At 42.9% G+C, this 20,360-nt stretch overlaps 1 protein-coding gene across 16 annotated transcripts in view; it reads left to right on the top strand.

Moving 5' to 3' along the window:
• The window catches only part of PHLDB1 (pleckstrin homology like domain family B member 1), a 56,153-nt gene that overhangs the window by 19,861 nt on the left and 15,932 nt on the right, over positions 1-20,360 (top strand). For 15 of the 16 annotated variants that reach the window (XM_053451444.1, XM_053451437.1, XM_053451436.1 and 12 more), the window contains exons 5-7: positions 14,036-14,158; positions 14,496-15,562; positions 19,097-19,375. In XM_053451444.1, coding sequence (XP_053307419.1) covers positions 14,036-14,158; positions 14,496-15,562; positions 19,097-19,375 — 1,469 coding nt within the window. Of the gene's footprint in view, positions 1-5,594; positions 6,052-14,035; positions 14,159-14,495; positions 15,563-19,096; positions 19,376-20,360 lie in introns of those variants that run through there. The other variant, XM_053451449.1, reaches the window with a different exon arrangement.

Raw genomic sequence — 20,360 nt, 5'->3', positions numbered from 1 at the left:
AATCTGCGTCACCTTTCATCTGCCTTCCATGCTAACCCAGACAGGCAGATGTGCCGTTTAAAGCACGAGGAGCTTTTAAATATCCTATTGTGGTCTTGCCCTGTGGGGCAACAGTGTCTGGGCTGAAAATTATTAAACCACTGACTAAGGAGCTATATTCCTCCCAAGAATAACTGTAATTATACTAATCTAATAACTGCATTTGTACTGGTACTGCATGAGTACCATGTATCTGGTGCTTTAACCTAAATACAATCCATGTCCTAGGGTCTCTTCTGGGTCAAATTGATGGCCAAGCAAATGTAGTATTTTGTAAGTTTGTGTCGATATATTTCCCAACAGCTTGTTATCATAGTAACATTTTGGGATTCAATGTATCACCAGGGTACTGTGACATATGTGCCATGGTATTACTATACTGTGCAGAACTTAATAAATAGGAGACAGACTATACTAAATATTGAGACAACTCTTAATACAAATGGTATCTGAGGCAGATGGTCTGTCTGCCGTTGTTATCAAAGCAAATCTGTATCAGGCAAAACGAAGGAAAATGGCATTTTTTTGCTGCTATTAAATAAATGGTGCCATTAAAATTCGGTGCCATTAAAATTCAGTGCCACTCCAACAATGGTTTTAAGTTATTTCATTTTCTTTTGTCCCACATTCGAAACTCTTTGTCTACCATCTGTATGTAAGCTTGAAAATAGTGGACAAATTACAATTTATTAATGGTAGGAAGTCCCGAGGGCATGACTTTCCCTAGAACGTCCCAAGATTAAACATTTTATCACTGTATTTAGAACTAAAAACACTAGCATGTGTATGTGTTCGTCATTCAGGTAATCAAAAAAGTTTCTATTTAAACCAATGACCATCAACAAGGAATTACACTCATTGAAAAAATGTATATTTAACAGTATGTATCTAAAAGGTAAATGAGCTGATGCGTATATTAGGAGAAGGGTTCTGAAAAATAGATACATGAATAATGGTAATATCTATTAATTTTGTTGTATTTTTATATCGCATGATACACTATATGGACATAGGTTTTGGGACACCTGGCCATTCTACCAACGGGAACTTTGATGATATTGCACTATAAATACATAGACATTGACATGTAGTTTGCCCCCACCCACCACCTCCCACTTCCACTCTTCTGGGAAGGCTTTCCACAAGATGTTGGGGGTTTTCTGTAGGAATTGTTTCCCATTCATCCAGTAGAGCATTTGTGAGGTCAGGCATTGATGTTGGATGAGAAGGTCTGGCCCCCAAGCTCTGTTCCAGTTCATCCTAAAGGTGTTCGATGGGGTTGAGGTCAGGGCTCTGTGTGGGCCAGTCAAGTTCTTCCACACCAAACCCATCCAACCATGTCTTTATGGACCTTTCTTTGTGCGCTGGGACACAGTCATGCTGGAATAGAAAAGTGCTTTCCACAAACTGTTCCCATGAAATTGGAAGCATAGCATTGTCCAAAATGTGTTTTCCCCTTCACTGAAAGTAAGGGCCACAAACCTTAAAAAAACAACCCCAGACCATTATCACTCCTTGTTTAGTACTTTAATATGCTTGTATAGACTTACTGGGAAGGAGCAAGATGTCTGTGCCTGAGATGACACTACACTTTCTTACTTCTACCATGTACTCTGCATTCTACCCGAACATGTAAGGCTATGCAACCAAACCTTGCAGTCCTGAAGTTGAAGTCACATTAAAGAATCAATGGACTGGTAGCAGAGAAGAGAGATCTAAATTCTGTCTCACTCTAGGCCACAGGGACTGGGACCCCTTAAGCTCATCTTCCCAGCAGTTGGTGGTGGGGGTTTGCGACCTCCTAATTGCTAATTCTGCTACTGCTTGGTAATGCTAATTCTAAACATATGTGAGCTACAAGTGCATGTTAATGGTCCTCTGAACAACTAAGGATGCTGTTATCTCGCAATTAGCGGACACTTCCTAATTTTCAGAGTTTATTTAGTTTGGTTCTGATACTGTTTGCTTGCACTGTTCAGGAGAATTGTTTTCTAACGATTTACAATTAATTTGTAAAGAATAAATGGATCCAAGCGGACTCTTTTGGAGAAGCATTCCATTCTGCAGCTTCTCTTTATAGTGCTGTAAAATGTAAGGTACAATTGTTGCCAATATATATATATATATATATATATCTCAAAAGGGTCATGATATAAATAGTTTTTCCTTGTCTCATTACTGGCACATGTTAAGGTGTATGTTAGGAGGAAATAGCTTCAGGATCAATTTTCTTTGTTTTCCACTTGTGCTTTTGTACGGGAAGCGGATTCTAGGCTGAGACAGGTTGGCCCCTGTAGTTATGTATGTCAGTATTATTTCTGTGCGCAGGGGGTAATGGTGAATACATCTGGGAAGGGTTACATGAACAGGAAAACGCTTCGGAAATATTCTGGATTTTACTGTCATGTTACTATGAATAACCATCACTTAGCAAAGCTATAATTACCAGAGGGAGAAAAGGAGAAAGGCAGAGTGGGGGAGACTGCAAGAGAGACATGGAGTGTGTAAGGCACGGAATACAATAGAAAGAGGCAATACAAGTAAGAGAGCGACCGATGGGGAGAAATAGAGGAGTGCATGCACAGAGAGTGATGTAATACATATTACAGCAACATGCAAACAGAAGAAGTCAAAATATATGAGAGAGTGATAAGTTCCCATTTTTAAAAAATAAAAAGATCCTTATTAGCTACTTGAAGTTTACTTAAAGGGACACTCCAGCCACCATATACTGTTTAATCCATGTGAAAAACCTAGTTTTCCCTTTCAATTCACGTGGTCCCCCCCTGGCAAATGCAATTTACGCGGTCCCTCCATATGCATTTGTTTTTTATAGAGAACAGGCAGATTCTGATATGACAAAAAGTGAGAATACAAAAAGTATCAATAATATGAATACATGTTAAACATACTGGTATAGAAGGAGAAAGGGATGCTGTGCTTTCGGGATCACAGTCTATTAGAGGTAGGGGAGACATGGGACAGAAGGAGAGGGGCTGCTTGAAATTCTGGCATGCGTGGGAAGACGTAACAGAGAAGGGGACAGTTAGAAGAGTAGTTGAAGATATACATGTACAATATTTTTAAGGGTTGAGAGAGGGGCAGCTAGTGGAGGGGTTGGTATAAAAGGGCTGCAGATGAAGAGTGATGATGATCAGCAGAGTAATTCAGAAGCGTAGACGCTGTTTCCATCAGGTTATAAAAACAGGCAACAAAGTGGCAATGGGATTTGACAGCGCAGTCAAACAATTATAAGACTCCATAAGCTGGGTCTCAGCTATTTAAAAAAGTTTCCCGGACACCCCACAGTCTACTAGTTTTACACGTCCATAAACAAGTCTCAAGGCCACTTTAACAGTTGCTTTGTTGCCAGGAGGAGGATCCAAGAAAATATTTCCACAATGGACTGTGAGAAAAAGAGCTTTGAGGGTCAAATGCCATTCCAAGGTTTAAAAGCTGGAGATCCAGATACTAAAACCTACCTTTGTGTTTCAGCTGCATGCACATAATAGAGTTCAAGCCAAAACCACGTGGTGCGCAGTAAAATATAGTGCCGGATCTGTGTTACTGATGCTCATCCCAGATACATGGGACATTTCAACTAGGTACGAGCGCAATTTGGCCCAGAATCAACTTTTAGGAACTAAACTGAAAATGATCAAAATCATGTTGTCGGTTTCTGATAAAAAAACAAAAATGTTTCAGATGCAATCTTTTTTACATAAATCTGCTTACATATTAAGGAAAGCTGCTATTCAAAACCTAACCCAAAGTATTAGAATCTGCTCCTTTTCCTAACATATTTATGTTGCATGACGCATTTATCCCACCCGCCATGTACTTGTTTTTGCCGCTTTACTGGGATAAGGCTGTGGGTGCAGCTCCAATGTTTGCATTATTACATAGGACATGACATTCATTTCCCATCATATTGCTGAGATAAGTAGGACTGCCCTACAAATATAAAAACAATAACAATATATGCAGAAGACTGGAGAAAAACTACCAATGTGCCTTGATAAGACTACCCCATGAATAAAGTAGCTGACTTAAAGGGGGACTGGAAAAGTGAGCTTAGAATGCTGAAAGAGATGCCTATAACCCTCAGCCAGCAAAGACAGCTGAAATTGTTTAAATAACGAAAGAATTAGGTGACATAAAGTGTTCTTTCAGCTAAGGGTGAAGGAGTACCCCTGGTGAGTTGGCTCTTCAGACCCTCGGTTAAGGTGCTGATGAGATTTCCAGTTAATAGTGGACCATAGTCTTCAAATCTGACATTCCAAGTACTACTGCCCCATCTTGCTAGCTTTTCCCTATAAATGGTTTATATTAATGGATGAAATCCAACAATGTTACCCAAAAACATTAAACACGGGAAACTTAAAAGAGAGCCATCACTCCAGATCCTGCAGTGTACAATTCTATGCTGTACATAAACCTATGTAGTGATGTTTACAGAATTAAACGATGTAAACATATTGTGTTAAGACAAGTGATGGCATAGGAAATAAATATAATCATACAATTCACATGCGCACCAAGATTTTCTGTTTAATAATATACTCACTGCTAATTGTTACCTGTTGCCCAACACAACATCGCTTGTATAGTTGGCAAAGTTATTTTTTTTGGCAAAACATTTATCCCTCAACACAGACCGAAACATATCATTGATGTCATCAAACGCACAGCGAAACATATCATTGATGTCATCAAACACACAGCGAAACATATCATTGATGTCATCAAACGCACAGCGAAACATATCATTGATGTCATCAAACACACACAGAAGATATCATTGATGTCATCAAACACACACAGAAGATATCATTGATGTCATCAAACACACATGGAACATATCATTGATGTCATCAAACACACATGGAACATATTATTGATGTTAAGAGGGAATGCACAGGGTGGTAACATTACAGGAAAATTAATACCAGTTTTCGAGCCTCATGATACTTTATGAAACATCGTTTTTTCCTGGGAGAAGCAGCGCTCGGTGTTTTACTATTAGCTTTTGTTTTTTCTGTTACAATTACGGTATTATATATATTGTGTTATTCACATAGATCACAAAGCAAACAGAGGGCCGGCTGGACGGCAGTGATAAAGAGCAGGCTTGGGGCAGGGGTGGACAAAGTAATGGGGGGAGTAAGAGTAAAGAAGGGAAGAGAGAAGAAAGAGCCCAAAAGCAAAGCAGACAGTAAAGATAAGAAAAATACAATGCAAAGGGTACATAATGTACACAAGTGTGTGAGGAGGGGGTGAGAGAATACAATGGGGGTGGGAGACTGGCGAGAGGTAAATAAAGATGGCACGGAATATAAAGATAAAGGGATGAGGTAAAGAAACAAAGGGAATGGGTGGGAGAGAGCGGGAGAGGATGTCACTGTGACACATACCCAGCCAGATTCATGGGAGGGACGGCTAGAGGAGCACAGTAAGGGAAGGGGGATTGGTGGCAAACCCCCACCCCTTCTCCTGCCCCTTCCAGGGGTGGGAAGCAACGGATACTTCCATTGGTTGTAAATGTTACCGACTATCGAGAGGACCCCTCCCCCTGAATGGTAGCCAGCTGCTGAGACACACGGGGAAAGGCAGGAAGAAGACCGAGAATCGGGCAGAAAGAGAAGAAGGTCACTGAGCCTGGCACAAGATACCCACCGCATGTGCCAGCTCTCACCGGCCGCACCGGCTCCTCAACGCTAAACCCGCCCGGCCGGAACCGGCACTCACACCGGCGAGGATATACCAGCGGCTGGGGTGTGCGAGGGCAGGGGCTGGGACCCCGACACCGCGAGAACAGCCACCGAATACCCCGAACATTGGAACCGCTACATATATATTTATACATATACACCGAGGAGCTCACCCCCAAAGGACTGCTACACCGGCGCGCCTACAGGACTTCATAAAGCCGGTACCAGCACACACCCTGCAGAGCCCGGCACTTCCAGGTACCGGTACACCCCGCAGCCGGGACGGCTTAGCTCATCTTGGGTGAGTCATTGCAGAGAACGGGAGTCGCACCCGAAGCTGAGGGTTTGTGAGATATGTTTATAGCGCGGCCCCGGTATGGCTTTTAGATGGTTAAAGGCACAATGTAAACTACAATGTGTAGTATAGTACCATGTGTGCCAATCACAGGCAGCCTCCTGTAGGTCCGGGCAGCAGCAGCATCGTCCACGTTAAGACCCGCCTGACTCGGTAAAGTGTTATAAGACACCCCGGTGTGTGTGTTAGGTATAACCGGCACTGGTCTGCCCGGTACATGCAGTGTGTGTGTTCGTCAGCGTTACTGCTGCTTTCCAGATGTGACTTCACTTCCGGTCAAAGTAGCAGAGAACTAGAAAACATGACACAATCACTACAGGGCCACCAAACCAGTACACAGGGCCACCAAACCAGTACACAGGGCTATGCACTAATGACAATGTATTTAGCTTATAACCGGCTCATATCATTCTTGCTGCTCTTTTTGAAGCATGATACACGTTGGCGGCACATGTAACGCTTCGTGCAAATCATTATAGCGTTATGGCAGAAATTGGGAGCGAGTAACATTAATTACATGGAGTTGTGTGAACCGCAAGAATATGTATTCACTACAACCCACAACCGGCAAAGCAGACGGTATTATTATTAATAATAATAATGATAATGTTATTGTTTTTCTCTCCCCTTAATTACCAGAAGCATTGCGTTCCTGTGACATCACATTTCCTCGGGTATGTCATTTGGAAGCTCCTTTAACTAATTCTACTTCCAAAGGGTGTCTCCCTGCTCGGATTTTCATAGCCCCGAGACATGGGTGTGCTGAGCCGTGTCTTAAATAAACTGTTGCACAAGACAGGTATTTTGTACGGTACAAACCTGAGGACACGTGGTAGCGTTTGACAGTTACGTGTAATCCTTCACATATACATGCACAAATAGGCAGATCGGACGCCCCCAGTCCCTGGGAGTTATACCGTTAATACGTCATGTGTCCCTAACTGCCCCGTTCCGTTACAATATACATATAAATAAACTTCGTGTTCTAGTCGTGCAGAAAAGCCTTGTGTGGGCTTTTGGGTGTAAGATGCTCAGTTCTCGCAGACTGTTACAGGGCTGAGTGCTTGTCCTATAATTAGCGGAGGGTTTCACTGACTCTGACAGGCGGATTCTAAAAATGAACAATGGGCTACAGCTTAACTGCTGGGGAAGGTGTCATTAATCGCGTAAAAGGGAAAGGACGTAACCAAAGCCGTGTTTAATCTTATTTATGTATAAGCACGGCCTTATTTCATATCGAGCTCCGTACACGACTACATGTAGACTCGGTAATATCAAGTCAAAAAATCAATCCAAACTTTCCAAGACAATTTCCAGAAAGCATGAAAAGCTTGATTAAAGAATGCTAACATAAAGTGAGCAACAATATAATTTAATTATTTAATACCTCTCAACAGTCCTTGTTTTCTCGGGACAGGCCTGATTTTCTGCGTCTGTGGCCAGTTGTTGGAGATCCTCTGATTTCCCTAGCATAGACCTCTAGCGCAGCCCCCACATGGGCACCGTGAGACGTTCTCCAGCTAAGCACTAAAAGGGGGTTCTTTGGGAAAGGTAGGTGGGTCGCCTACACAGCCGGCCACGTCCCAATGTAGATGTCCCCAATTTGCACATTGGACGTGTTGGGGAATGCTATCAATATCTAGATGTAAAGATAGATATGTTTAGAAAGACAGATAGACAGACAGAGGTGGGCCATACCATCTCATCGACTTAAGAAGCTGATTCGGCTGCATTAGTGAATGAACACCGAGGACATCATTTTTTATGTTTTTTTTGTTTCTTTTTTTTCTTCTCTAAATGACATAACCTCTCTCTTAAATGTCGGGCACTGGACTGTCTCTTTAAGTGAGTAAAGCCAATTTGTTTCCTCTATGTCCCAGCGTGCTTGGAATGCAGAGGCTTACTATATTTTTGGAAGTAGGTTCCGCATGTGGCATGTTTACTATTCTTACCTACCCAGCTGCCCTCTATGAATCTTTAACGAGCGTTGCTTTACTCGAGGCTATGATAACATTTAAGTACACGTTATTCTTTATTCTATTCTTTATTCTATTGATCTCCAGCTTTCCAAATAGATCTGTATTTTCAATCGAGCTAGAAATAACATCAGACATCCCCTACACGCGGGGATTTCAGGGGGTGTAGGGATCACCATTAGAGAGAGGAAATGACTTTGCACATGCAGGATATTTGATCACTGAAATGTTGTAAGGTTATTAAACCCGTTTAGTGTGAATCATGGCCAAAAACCTGGTCAGCATTTTCCCATTCCCCTATTCTGTCCTCTGATGTGAAAAGGTATTTGCGCTCCTCCGGATTTCTTTTACTTTTTCATATTTGTTACATTTAAATGTTTCCGATCAAGATAATGATAATGCGATAAAGAAAATGTGAGACACGCCTCTGTGTTCCTTTTGGTCAGCAGTGGTTTTCACCTTGTAACTCTGCCATAGATGCCATTTCTGCACAGTCTCTTAACGCAGACCTTAACTGATGCGAGTCCTACAGTTCTTTACCTGTTAGTCTCGGTTCATGGACCTCCTGGATGAGTCATCGATGTGCTTATGGAGGAACTTTGGTAGGTCCACAACTTCTGGGAAGGTTCACATTGTTCCAAGTTTTCTCCGTTTGTAGATAACGGCTCCCACTGGGGTTCACTGGAGTCCCAGAGCCTTAGGAATGGCTTTGTGTAACCCTTTCCAGACTTAAAGCTGTCAATGACTGTGTTTTTTAGACCTTCAGGCCATTCCCTTTCATTTGATTTGATTGAAGGGGCAATTACTTCATATAGGGCCAATAGGGCCAGGTAGGGAACTGTATTTTGTGTTTAGTTGGGTTTCTTTGTCTTATATTAAAAGCATCCACAAGCTCAATGTATTTTACCATAGCAGCTAGGTTTAGGATTGGGCTTTATTTAAAGGCCGGTCTGATCAGCTTGCTTGCAGTGGAAGGGGAAGCACTGTGTACAGCTCATGAATGCTAAGAAAAGAACCTGTAGGCAGTTGGCAGGACTATCCATAGAAACTTCTAACTGTCGGCAGCTATGGTGTCTGCATCTATAAATAAAACAGAACTTTTAAACCAAACATCTCTAAATCAATTAACATAAGTTTTAGAAAACATGTAATGATGCTAAAACCCTTGTTTTTACCAGTTCCCCATTAATGTTGGTCCCTCAGGGTTTGGGAAAATAATTCTATGGATAATAATAGTACAGCTCACGTTATGAACTACAGTTAATCAACTGAGCCTTGAGCTGCATCAAAATCTGGAAATGATTAATTCAGGAACTAGGTCACAATTCCTTTGGTTATGAGATTGTAGAGATCCTTCGGTGATTTCAAGGGCAAGATGAGAACAAAGCAACCTCAGCTTTGAAGAACCCATCAGTGTTTGTAGACATCTCAGCAATAACACCGTAATCCAGGGGTGTCCAACCTGCGGCCCTCCAGCTGCTGCAGGACTACATCTACCATAATGGTCTTTCACCTAAGGGGCTGGCTGAGGAGTATGGGAGATGTAGTTGTGCAGCAGCTGGAGGGCCGCAGGTTGGACACCCTTGCCGTAATCTTACAGTTTGCTGTGGCCAGATTTCCCAGGAAGACTGTAGAGACGGGAGCCAGATCCATATCCAGCTGCAGCCCAGGTGGGGGCTCTTCTCATAGCCTAAACCTTGAGCAAAATGGATTGCATACGCTATTGAAACAAAAGTGTTTTAACTCAGTAAAGATGTGTTTGAACAGTTTCTTTGTGCTAGGACTAGTTAGTATGAGAACAACAGGTTATGGGATTGCTCACTCGTACCAAATAGTTCTGCAAGTAAATAATATATTCTAACGTTCACAAGTCTGGGGACATTTCTAGCTGTAACACAATTGCAAAATTAGTCCTTTTAATCTAGGATTAGCAAATTCAATGTGCCAATGGAACACAGGAGTGATGGGCGTGATAAAGGGCCATTGGAACACAGGAGTGATGAGATTGATAAAGGGCCATTGGAACACAGGAATGATGAGAGTGATAAAGGGCCTCTGTATGCCTATGAAGTTATTCCATTAAAAATCAGCTGCAATAGTCATTTACAGCATCAACCTCTGCACGGTATTTCTGATCTATTTCATGTTATTTCTAGGTGACCCCAAACTTTTGAAGAGTAATGTAAACTTTTAAGGAAAAATGCTTTTAAAAGCAGATTGCATTTAAACTGTGGTCTAACCCTGTATGTGAAATCATTCAGCAGACTTTTGGGTTCAGCGTGCGGTGGAATAAAATGGTTAGTACACATTTGTCATTACATTCCTTCGAGCTCACGTGTTTCTGCATATGTACGCATGCTTTTCACAAGCTTGTGTGTACTTGCCTGAGATAACGAATTCACTGCCAGCGTGGAAAGACTGGCACGTCACCTCAGATTATATAGATTACAAACTCCCCCATAATGCCCTGAATTACAATCTGTATGGGGCCATATTCTTTATCTTGGCCAACAGGCTCTACGTCTACCAATGGATGTGTCTGTTCAATGGCTAATCAACCTCAGCCTTAACGCTGGAGGTAGCACATGATAGGTGGCAGAGTCCTATTTAAGAAGTTTGGATATCCTTGACCCTGGCAGCACCCTTTTCTTTAGATGGAGCCCAATGCTTCCCTTAGTCCATCCCGGCTTCCTCTGTTGTTCCTGATGTATGCATATTTACGGTGACTGAACTGGCTTGATATATAAGATGTACCATGTCTTATCTGCTGTAGATGTTGTTACATGAAGAGCTACAAACATGTTGATGTGCATGTTGGGTACAACCCGATGTATACATCTGATGCATGGTGGGATGATAGGTAGGGATGTAGGTGTTCAGTTCGGTGATGCTGTTAGTTATGGTTGTCAGTATCGTTCGCTGTGTTAGTGATGCATTTAGAGTCCATTGTCTTGAATGTGCTAAAGAATTTAAGCAGCCAAGTAGTACTGTGAACTTTAATGAGTTTCTAACTTCTAAAAAGACACATCTTAAAATGATATAAAGCTCTGCAATTTGTGTAGGCGAGGTATTTACGGCAGACTGTTGTCATATTGCTGTAATAATGCTGTGTTATGAAAAACCGGCATTGTATTGGAATATATCAATCACTGCTGCTTTGACATATTCATTCTTCATTATTCTTATTAAATTGAAAATAGTAGAATGCTACATCAGAATTATTCCTCACCTTGACCGTGAGCTGGTGTCGCCTGATACCTATTCTGTTATATTCTACCGGATACTTTGCAGATCTTTGCAGCGATACATATATTGTCGGTAATTGAATCCACGTTTATGATTACCTTATGTCTGCTGTTGGTCATATCTTCTCAACATCAAATAATAGTGTCTCTTACCTAAGGGAACATCTCAGGGGCTTCAGCTGCTTATTATAAGCATCTCTGTGCATTAATTAGCAACACAAGCCGTGTAAATGACATAAAAAGTGGTATTCTGACAAAGAGTGTTAATGATGTCAGCAGTATTAGGGAGCAGTGTTTCTGGGGCTGACGTCCGACTCAGCAGGCAATTCATCTCTGCTTAAGAAGTAACATTAAATTCTGCAAATGAAACCTAACCTTTCAGAGCAGCTTGTGTGAGCTGAAGGATCCCAAACTAAAATAAACCTGTGATCAAAAAGCTTAATAACAGGTTTCATTCTGACCGAAACCGGACCTCATTATATTCTGGAAATTTTAGGCCCTCGTGAAAACCAACTCGTATTTTTTTATTTCTCTAAAATTATATCATAAAAGATCATTCCAGTCACTGGAATTACAACATTTTTCTTGATAGCTCCAAATGCTATTTGGGCTAAGCGTATAATAGCTGTAAGTCTGCTAACCAATCAGTGAGACATTTACAGAGTGGAAGCTGATGACAGCCTGTGGCAGAACCAGCATTATCTGATCACTTTCCTGGCGTGGAGGTGTCTTCCTTCTCATCACTCCATCCTAGAAAGGCTGCCTGAACCGATCAACAATAACGAGCAACTTGGCAGTGCAGAGATAACATAGCGGAGAGGAATCATCATGCAGCTCCTGAGAAAATAAAGTTAAAGGACCTTTCCCTGAATTATCCACATTAGGTTGGGGTTTTTAATATGTACATATTGCTTACGTTCAAGATCTGTAGGCCCCATCACGTAGGTTTATTTAGTATATAGAACAGCAAGGAAAAATAACTTTGCAAGCACGTGAACTACGTCTCCGACATCCCCTCCTCGTGCTGCCAACATATGAAGGAGTCATCCTAGGCAGCTCCCTAATTATCATAGGATGAGCCTTGCGGACACGCTGGCGGTACCTGGTTAAAACAGGAATGCGGAATCTCGCGAAAGCTGCCTCTTCCTCCACCGTACCCAGCTTAATAACAAAAATAAGGATTTTTCCAGGTTGCTCCAGAGCTAACAGTCCGTACGCTACAGGCAAACGAGGGCATTGGAAGCGGAATGGTCGGTCCGTGTACGAATGCCTCCTAAATATTTGTACTTCAGACTATCACCATTACATCTTTGAGGTGGAATTTGGATTTAATCTTGCGTTTGTTTTGCCAGATGATCACTTGGGACTATTTGCATGGTGTCGGTTACCAGGCTGTCTGCGACTGTGTGATATTTTAAGACAGTTTTTTCAGTTATTGAAGATCCACTTCATTTGTCGTGTGTGGCTGGCAGATATTTGTCTATTTAAACCATCGTTTAAACACAGTCGGCAAAGTCAACTTTGTGAGAGCGGCTCCCAACTCATGCGCCTCATGTGCCTCCAGCTTCATTTATATGCAGAAACAGATGAGGGAGCCGGGTGGGGTGCGCCTTTGTAACAATTTATGCCAGAATGCCCACGGCAAGTGTTGTTGCAATTAAAATTACAAAAGGGGCTGTTAGTATTTGTGGGGGAATAATTGAATTCACCGGATTGCATAAAAGCCACAAGGTAATTCCACCTTTGTCTTTGCCGCAATGTAGCCCGTTTGGCAGAATCTCTGAAATATGTTACTTTATCCCTCTGAAGTTCAAAGAAAGGAAGTTTGTGTATCTGAAAGCATGGAACATACGGTTTACATATGTTTAAATTCATTTCTGAAAGAGCTGATGTGGCAAGCGACCGACCTGCAGTACTAACAGCAAACATTGCATGATGTGAGATTGTGGACAGTGACTGAACACCTTTACCACACCTGCAATTCTTTATAATGCTCAGCAAATCCAGGGCCAGAATAGGGATTAAAATCGGTACTGTCACTTTAAGGCCAGGGGCCATTAATTGATGTGCATGTGGACGTCTGCTGCACTTAGCTCTGATACACTACACCTTTACATGTTTGCAGCGAATGAGTGTGAGTCCAGCACTCCGAGCTATGGGTTCTGCCCCACAAGTGGCAATAAAGGTGTGTGGGAGGCACTGGCCTGCCAAGAATTTGCCCCCCAGTTTGCCTCTCTGTGAGTTAGGTGACACTGGATGTTCTGCTTTGGACTTGGTAATTACTTATTACTGATAACTTCATTGAAGATGATGCTCGGATGTTTGCTTGCTTTGATCCTATTACTGCGGTTTTAACGTTGTGAATGATTTTAATGTTTCTGTTTTAAAGGCACTGTTTAGAACGGTGTGAGCAGAATCAATTGCACTGTCTGGTCCTCGTTTGGGTCTTGTTCAAACCAGGACTCGGGAAATGTGCTCTAAGTGCTTTTTGCATTATCAAGAACATTATATACAAGCATATTTATTAGCGTATATTGCTGCAAATAATTAACTTAAGTATTACAATGTGTGATGAAGTTAAATATCTCAGAGGAATAATAAAACATCTAACAGGCTCTGTTCTAGAAATAGTTCTGATAGTTCTTCAATTTATATTCACTTTTGGTCATGGACCTGTTCTTTTCCTAACCCTATCTATTCCTGTAACAGGGTGCATGATCTGCCTGGGTCAGTCCACCTTCCTGAGATTTAACCACCCGGCCGAAGCTCACTGGATGAAAACCATGATTCCTGCATCCGGGAGGAGCCCTTCAGCAGGCTCATATCCCGCAGGTAACGGCCGCAGTGGGAAACAAAAGGGTTAATTGTTCAACACTCTCATCCATGTATCATTTGATAATTCAATTAAAAAATATATATATTCCTAAAAAGAATTGTGATATTTTTAATCAAGACATTGAGTTAAGAAAGATCTATTAGCAACAATTCTATATGTTCTAGACTGGCCAATAATTTGAGACCTATTGCAACATCTAAAATATACACCAGCCAGACCTTCACTAAACAAAAAACAGTTAAAATAACATAATTAATATTAGTAAGTACTTTACAGAGCTCCACACTCCCTGTACATATTACCTCTCAATCCTCTTTCTCTTTTACTGTGCAGATTCTTCCACGTCTTTGCTGAATGGGTCTCGTGATGGCGGGTACCAACGCAGCATCCCATCCCATACCTCGCTCGTAAGCTCTATTGAGAAAAATCTACAAGATATTATGGACTCATTAGTTCTAGAGGGACCAGCAACTCTGGGCAGGAAGCCCTCCCAGCCTTCCTCTAACCAGCTTTCCACTTTATCTAATGGAGGGAGCCGTCGTTGCCTGCTTTCACCACCCACTAGTCCTCTTTCCTCCAGCTCTGGCTATGACAACACATATCTTTCTCCATTGTCATCACCAGGTAGTAGTCTTACCAGCCCATCTCCAGGACAAGATGCAAACACTCCCACAGCTCCCCCAGTGGTGCCACTCCGAACGTCCAGCTTTAGTCACTCCCTACCACGTCCAGTGCCCACTTATGGTGGAAGCAACCTGGACTTACGTTCTTCACGTAGCACAGGAGGAACATCAATGATTAGTCCCCCGAGTCCTGGGGCAGGAAGTAGAATGGGTGGTCTCAGTGTGCCCAGCAGTCCACTAATGGGCAGCAAGTTCCATCACCAAATAACAGATCGCCCTTCCAGCCCTTTCAGACAGATAGCAGGACCAGCAAGGAGCCTGCCTCCAGAAAGTCCCCGGCTTGGACGCAGAAACCTGGAAAGCATGAGAGAGCTGCCCCCACCTAGCCCCTCCCTGCCGAGGAGAGGGGCTACAAGCTCTTCCAAACCTGTACCCGACAGTCCTACCAGAGTGCCTGACAGTCCCCGCGCCATTGGTCGACGTAGGATTGGTAGTGCCAGCTCTCCTGGCTCAGAGGATAATTTGTCTACAAGGCAAATGAGGGAACGAAGCCCATCACCATCTGCTTTCCAGGAGCCACCCCGACGGCTGACTCCGGCCTACAGTCTGGGGTCTCTTGGTACCCCTTCACAAAGCCCACGAACACAGAGAAAGATGTCTGCACCAAGAGAAAGAAAAAATAGCATCAGTGAGATCAGCGACAACCAAGAAGAACTGTTGGACTATCACAGGAGACAACGAGAGGAACGTTTAAGAGAGCAGGAGATGGAGAGATTGGTGAGTGCTCAGCGAGCATACAGTATACGTGATCATTTTCTGTTGCAAGCTTTTGGAATTATGTATGCAATATATATATGCAAGTATCTCGGTCACCACATGTACATTATACCTGATGGTTTATGGTTGAATAACTGACATCAGATTTACTGATGTTAGCGGAATATTAGCATTCTATTGCCTTAGATTAGACTTATTTCCATCGTAAAACTAGCATGAACTGTTGGAGAGATATTAAGTATTTTAGTGTGACTGTTACCTTTAAGAGATGTCTCCCACAACCCCACCAAGCATTACGTTTGTAAGTAATACATATTTAGTACATTAAGCCCTTTTATATACCTTTTATGTTTAACACAAATGCTCACCCACCCAATATCCCCTGGACCTCTCTTACTTCTGCCCTCATGACCTGGAAGCTTTCTGTAGCTTATCAGCAATGGTGCTGCATTGTAAACATAAGTAAAGGGGCACCAAATGGTGTCTGACATCCCATATGGATGCTGTGTATTGCCAAAAAAGCTTCCAAATTAAATTTTCGGCAACTTCGGAGAACTTCAGGTTAGTAACCAACACACTGCTTCACCCAGCAGATCCCCTACTGCCTATACAACCGTACCACAAAAAAAACGAGCAGACACGTGCTTCCACGTCTACTATGTCTAGGTCTGGCCATCCCTCCCGTTGTATGCCGAAGTGGTTAAAGCCCCGGACCCTCCCAAGCAGTCAGCTGCAGGGAAGGCTCCGCACAGCTGCTCCTATGAGAATATTCCAAAGGCTCTGTGTTTCGAATGGATGTGCAGCTGCACTCCAACTCAGACTCCAAGAGGATGCTTATTTTTACTTTCTGACCTTAGCGCACAGTGCGCTCCGAAGCAAAAGGGAGTCTGGAATCCGCAGCGAGGTACTATGTTTCAACAATGTTCCATTTTACAAGAACAGCATAGGGTGTGAGATTGATTTTATATATTATATATATAGAGATTTGTCCAGTGGCAGATTTTAAGGGGTAAATAAATTGATAGTGCCGTTTGAATATTAGGGCTGTGCAGTGTATTTTAAGGTGTTAAGCGGCTATTCAGAAACATTATTTTGGCTTCCGATTCAGTGCGATCTCCTCTGAGTTCGTACGTTGGTGCGCACGAGGCTTTTTACTGCGTGGCATTGGTTGTGTTATAATCCCTGGTTGTGGAGAGTTTTACAATAGGGAACTTTGTAGATCTGTACAGGGAAGGATCTCCTTCATTACCTCTTGTGTAAACAGGAGAAGAGGACACACGCTCCATGGCGGTGAGCGATCCATGGCGGTGAGCGTAAGGTTGAAACAAGTTTAGAAATGAGGTTTCAAAACGCACCAATCCAAGATGGTTATAGTGGCGCGTGTACACTGTGCCGGCCACCCGCAGATGGCGTTTTGGATCCGTGTACAGAATACATTTGGCATCAGGTTAGCACAGCCCGCCCGTCCTAATACTTCGTTCGGGTATCCGGCCGTCGCTGCATGCTGCGAGCTGGAACTTGTGAGTGTTTCTTTATCCTTGAAGCGCTTGGTGATTGATTTGTAAAATCTTGTAACATGCAGATAGGAGGCGGCTGCACACTTATGTGTCGCTTATCTTTATAATCGCTTAATAGATTAAAGCCAAGCAAACTATTTACATTTAATGATAATGGGTTTATTGCAACAAGTCCATTTAAACAGGTTTTGTATCCAAACGATGTAATCTTATTAATGAGAGTAGGCTTGGTTAACCTCCTGGACGCTGGCGATAAATTACGCTGAGATACCAAATTATTGTCGAAGGAAACCATTTTTTCGGAGATAAAACCAAATCTGAGCCTGCTTTGGTTTCTTCTTCCGCAGGCTGCCGTATTTCATGTTCCTTGCACTGCTGGTCTTTAAATCTAACCGTTTGTTCTAGAAGACAAATGGCGGATTCAGCGCAGTTTGCCGTAGTTTTTAGCCTTTTTAAGCCGATACATTTTGTGCTTAATTATAATGAACTATATTTTAGGATAACCGTCAAGGACATCCGTCGCTGTTCTTTAGCTAAACAAGCAGCTTTTCTTGTGCTTGTGAACATTTATTATCCTGGTGGCTGCATCACAAACTTGGATAGTACCAATGGCATCTGCGCATGCACACCATGTTCACATTGTCATTACTATTTATTGTTTTGTATAGCACCATCAAACTCCGTAGCGTTGTACACATGCATTCTTTCCTCGCTACATTGTCATCTCAATGAAAAGAGGGGGGCCGAGCAGCTCTGCTGAGACTTTTCCGCACGCACCCTGTTTGGGGGTACCGCCACCGTCATATGATTGTTTAGTTAATACATATCCTTTTCATTTACTAATACACAGCAAGGCAGCAATATCAGATGCTTATCACATTGTCCTGTCATCTGTGTTCACGTGGAGCCAGTTGGTGCTTTCAGTGTTAGAATGAGGCATGGTGTCAAGGGCATTCGGTTTAGGACGGGGATGTTATTAACTCTACATGTTCTGTCCCGCATCGCGCAGATCCTAGATGATGAAGGAAAGTCTGTAAAGGAATAATTACACTATATGAGACCAAAATCTGGGACCATGTCTGCACCATGCCCCGGCCAGGGTCTGAGATTATTGCTTGCAGAAGCTTTATCCCACTGGCTGTTACTTCCTACCAAAGCCCAGGCAATATAGGGCACAGAAGCTGGATCTGCGTTTTGGTCACATAGCATGATTTCTGTACATGTCACGGATCCGGTGCACACGACTGAATAAGTAGCTGTTCTATAGAGCTCCTACGTGTGCAGTCAGGAACGCAGAAGGTGTTTTAAGCTCCTGCAGCCTGTTATGTGTGAGGAGGCGTCTTTAACCTCTTGGGTGCCTTCATAGAGAATGCAGCATGTTGGGCGCCGACAGGTGAGACTGATAAAGCCAGGTGTGTCCGTGTGAAGTACGTGTCCGTGTTTGCATATGTATAGGAGGGGCCGATCACATTGAGCCGGGGTTCTGTGTAGTGAACGGTTAGGACAGACACATCGGGACTGCTGGGACGTGTGTGCAGACAGCAGCTCTGCTCTTGCTGTTCTGTATATATATGTAAACCTTTGTATGTTTCTTTGTTCCTGGTTATATGACCGCACACAGAAATAACTCCCTGTCTGTGCTTGTCTCACTTTCTCCGAATCCCTTATTGTGTCTTTGTCTTGGCTCAGATCTCCCAGATGTTAACCATTTCTTATTTATTCTGTCTACGCCTGAGAGGGCACAGGGTCATGGGTCTGGAAGTAAATGTCGGGGGAGGGTTAGCTTTCCTGTACCTTTTGTGTGCTCAGATTTAGGACTTCTGCTACAGTTCCTTAAAGAAATCTGTAAGGCAAAATTAAAACCAGTTTTGAATAATAATGTTCCAATGCCATAACCCAGAATGAAGAAAAACAAGCCAAGAGTTAAACATTAACACCTGCGAGGCCTGCATTTCCATACCGTGATGTAGTTTGTGTAATTGCTTGGTCATTTAATACCTCACTCTTTCATTTTCAGGAGCGCCAGAGGCTGGAGACCATCTTAAACCTGTGTGCCGAATACAGCAAGACTGACGAAACGGGGTCCTCTCCTCACTTGGATGAACTAAGGGCCTTCCCCTCACTTGGGGGCGCAGAGGAGTCGAGTGCATCTCTCCGCACACGGAGACCGTCATGGGAGAGCAGTAGGACCCCTGTGCTGGAGAACGCTGGGAACAGAATGCGAGCGCGAGGAGAGCAGAATGACGAGGAGATGCAAAGGGAAGAAAACAGCAGCACGGAGAGTACTCAGCACGAGGTGAGGCTGGGGTAACTTCTGCGGGGCGTGTAAAGGCTGAGTGCTTTACATATAACAGAGGTACAGATGAGTGCGTAGGGACAGAGGTAACGGCACTATACATCTGAAATGTACCTTTGGTTTTTCTTTTAGTTCTACGTTGGATATGTACATTCCATAGTTTGTCCGTCAAGTTAAACCCTACCTATCCTCCCTGCTTCTGATCTAAAAAGAGAAGGCAACCCCCCACCTCAATTTAGCTATATTTTGAATTTAGCCACTTAGGGGGAGGGATCCTTATTGACTCCAAAAGACAACCAGATTTCTCCTTGGATTAGGAAGCTCTGAAATATTACCGTATTTGCTCGATTATACGACGACCCCCCAAAATCAAAATATTAATTTAGGAAAAAAACAAAAGCCTGAATATAAGACTACCCTATAGGAAAAAAGTTTTACTAGTAAATATTAATTCATGTAAACTAATTTTCATATTTAATAAAAGCTACGATTGATAAAAATATATATTTTTTATTTCCTTTTATTTGCCAACCTGCCCTCCCCAGTTATGCACATCTGCCCCCAGGCTTTCCACTCTGCCCCCAGAAATGCCTTATACCCCCCTATTTGCCACTCTGCCCCATTATATGCCTTTTAACCCTCTATATGCCACTCTGCCTCCAGAAATATCTTATACCCTCCTATATGCCACTGTGCCCTATGATATGCCTTTTAACCCTCTATATGCCCCTCTGCCCCATGATATGCCTTATACCCCTATATGCCACTCTGGCATATAGGGGGGTTAAAAGGCATATCATGGGGCTGAGTGGCATATAGGGGGTTAAAATGCATTTCTGGAGGTATATATATATATATAAACTGCTAACAGCAATCACACTCCTATCAAGCCAACGCAGCCAGTACATGCTGGAACCTGTGGATGATAGTAGTGTGATTACAGCCTCCCTATGCCATGCTACCACCCCCACCCCCTTACACATCC

This window comes from Spea bombifrons, chromosome 12 (assembly GCF_027358695.1).
Source record: "Spea bombifrons isolate aSpeBom1 chromosome 12, aSpeBom1.2.pri, whole genome shotgun sequence".
In the NCBI taxonomy this organism is placed as follows: Eukaryota; Metazoa; Chordata; class Amphibia; order Anura; family Pelobatidae; genus Spea; species Spea bombifrons.
Note: the sequence above shows the minus strand (reverse complement) of the source record. Positions and strands in the feature narration are given on the sequence as shown.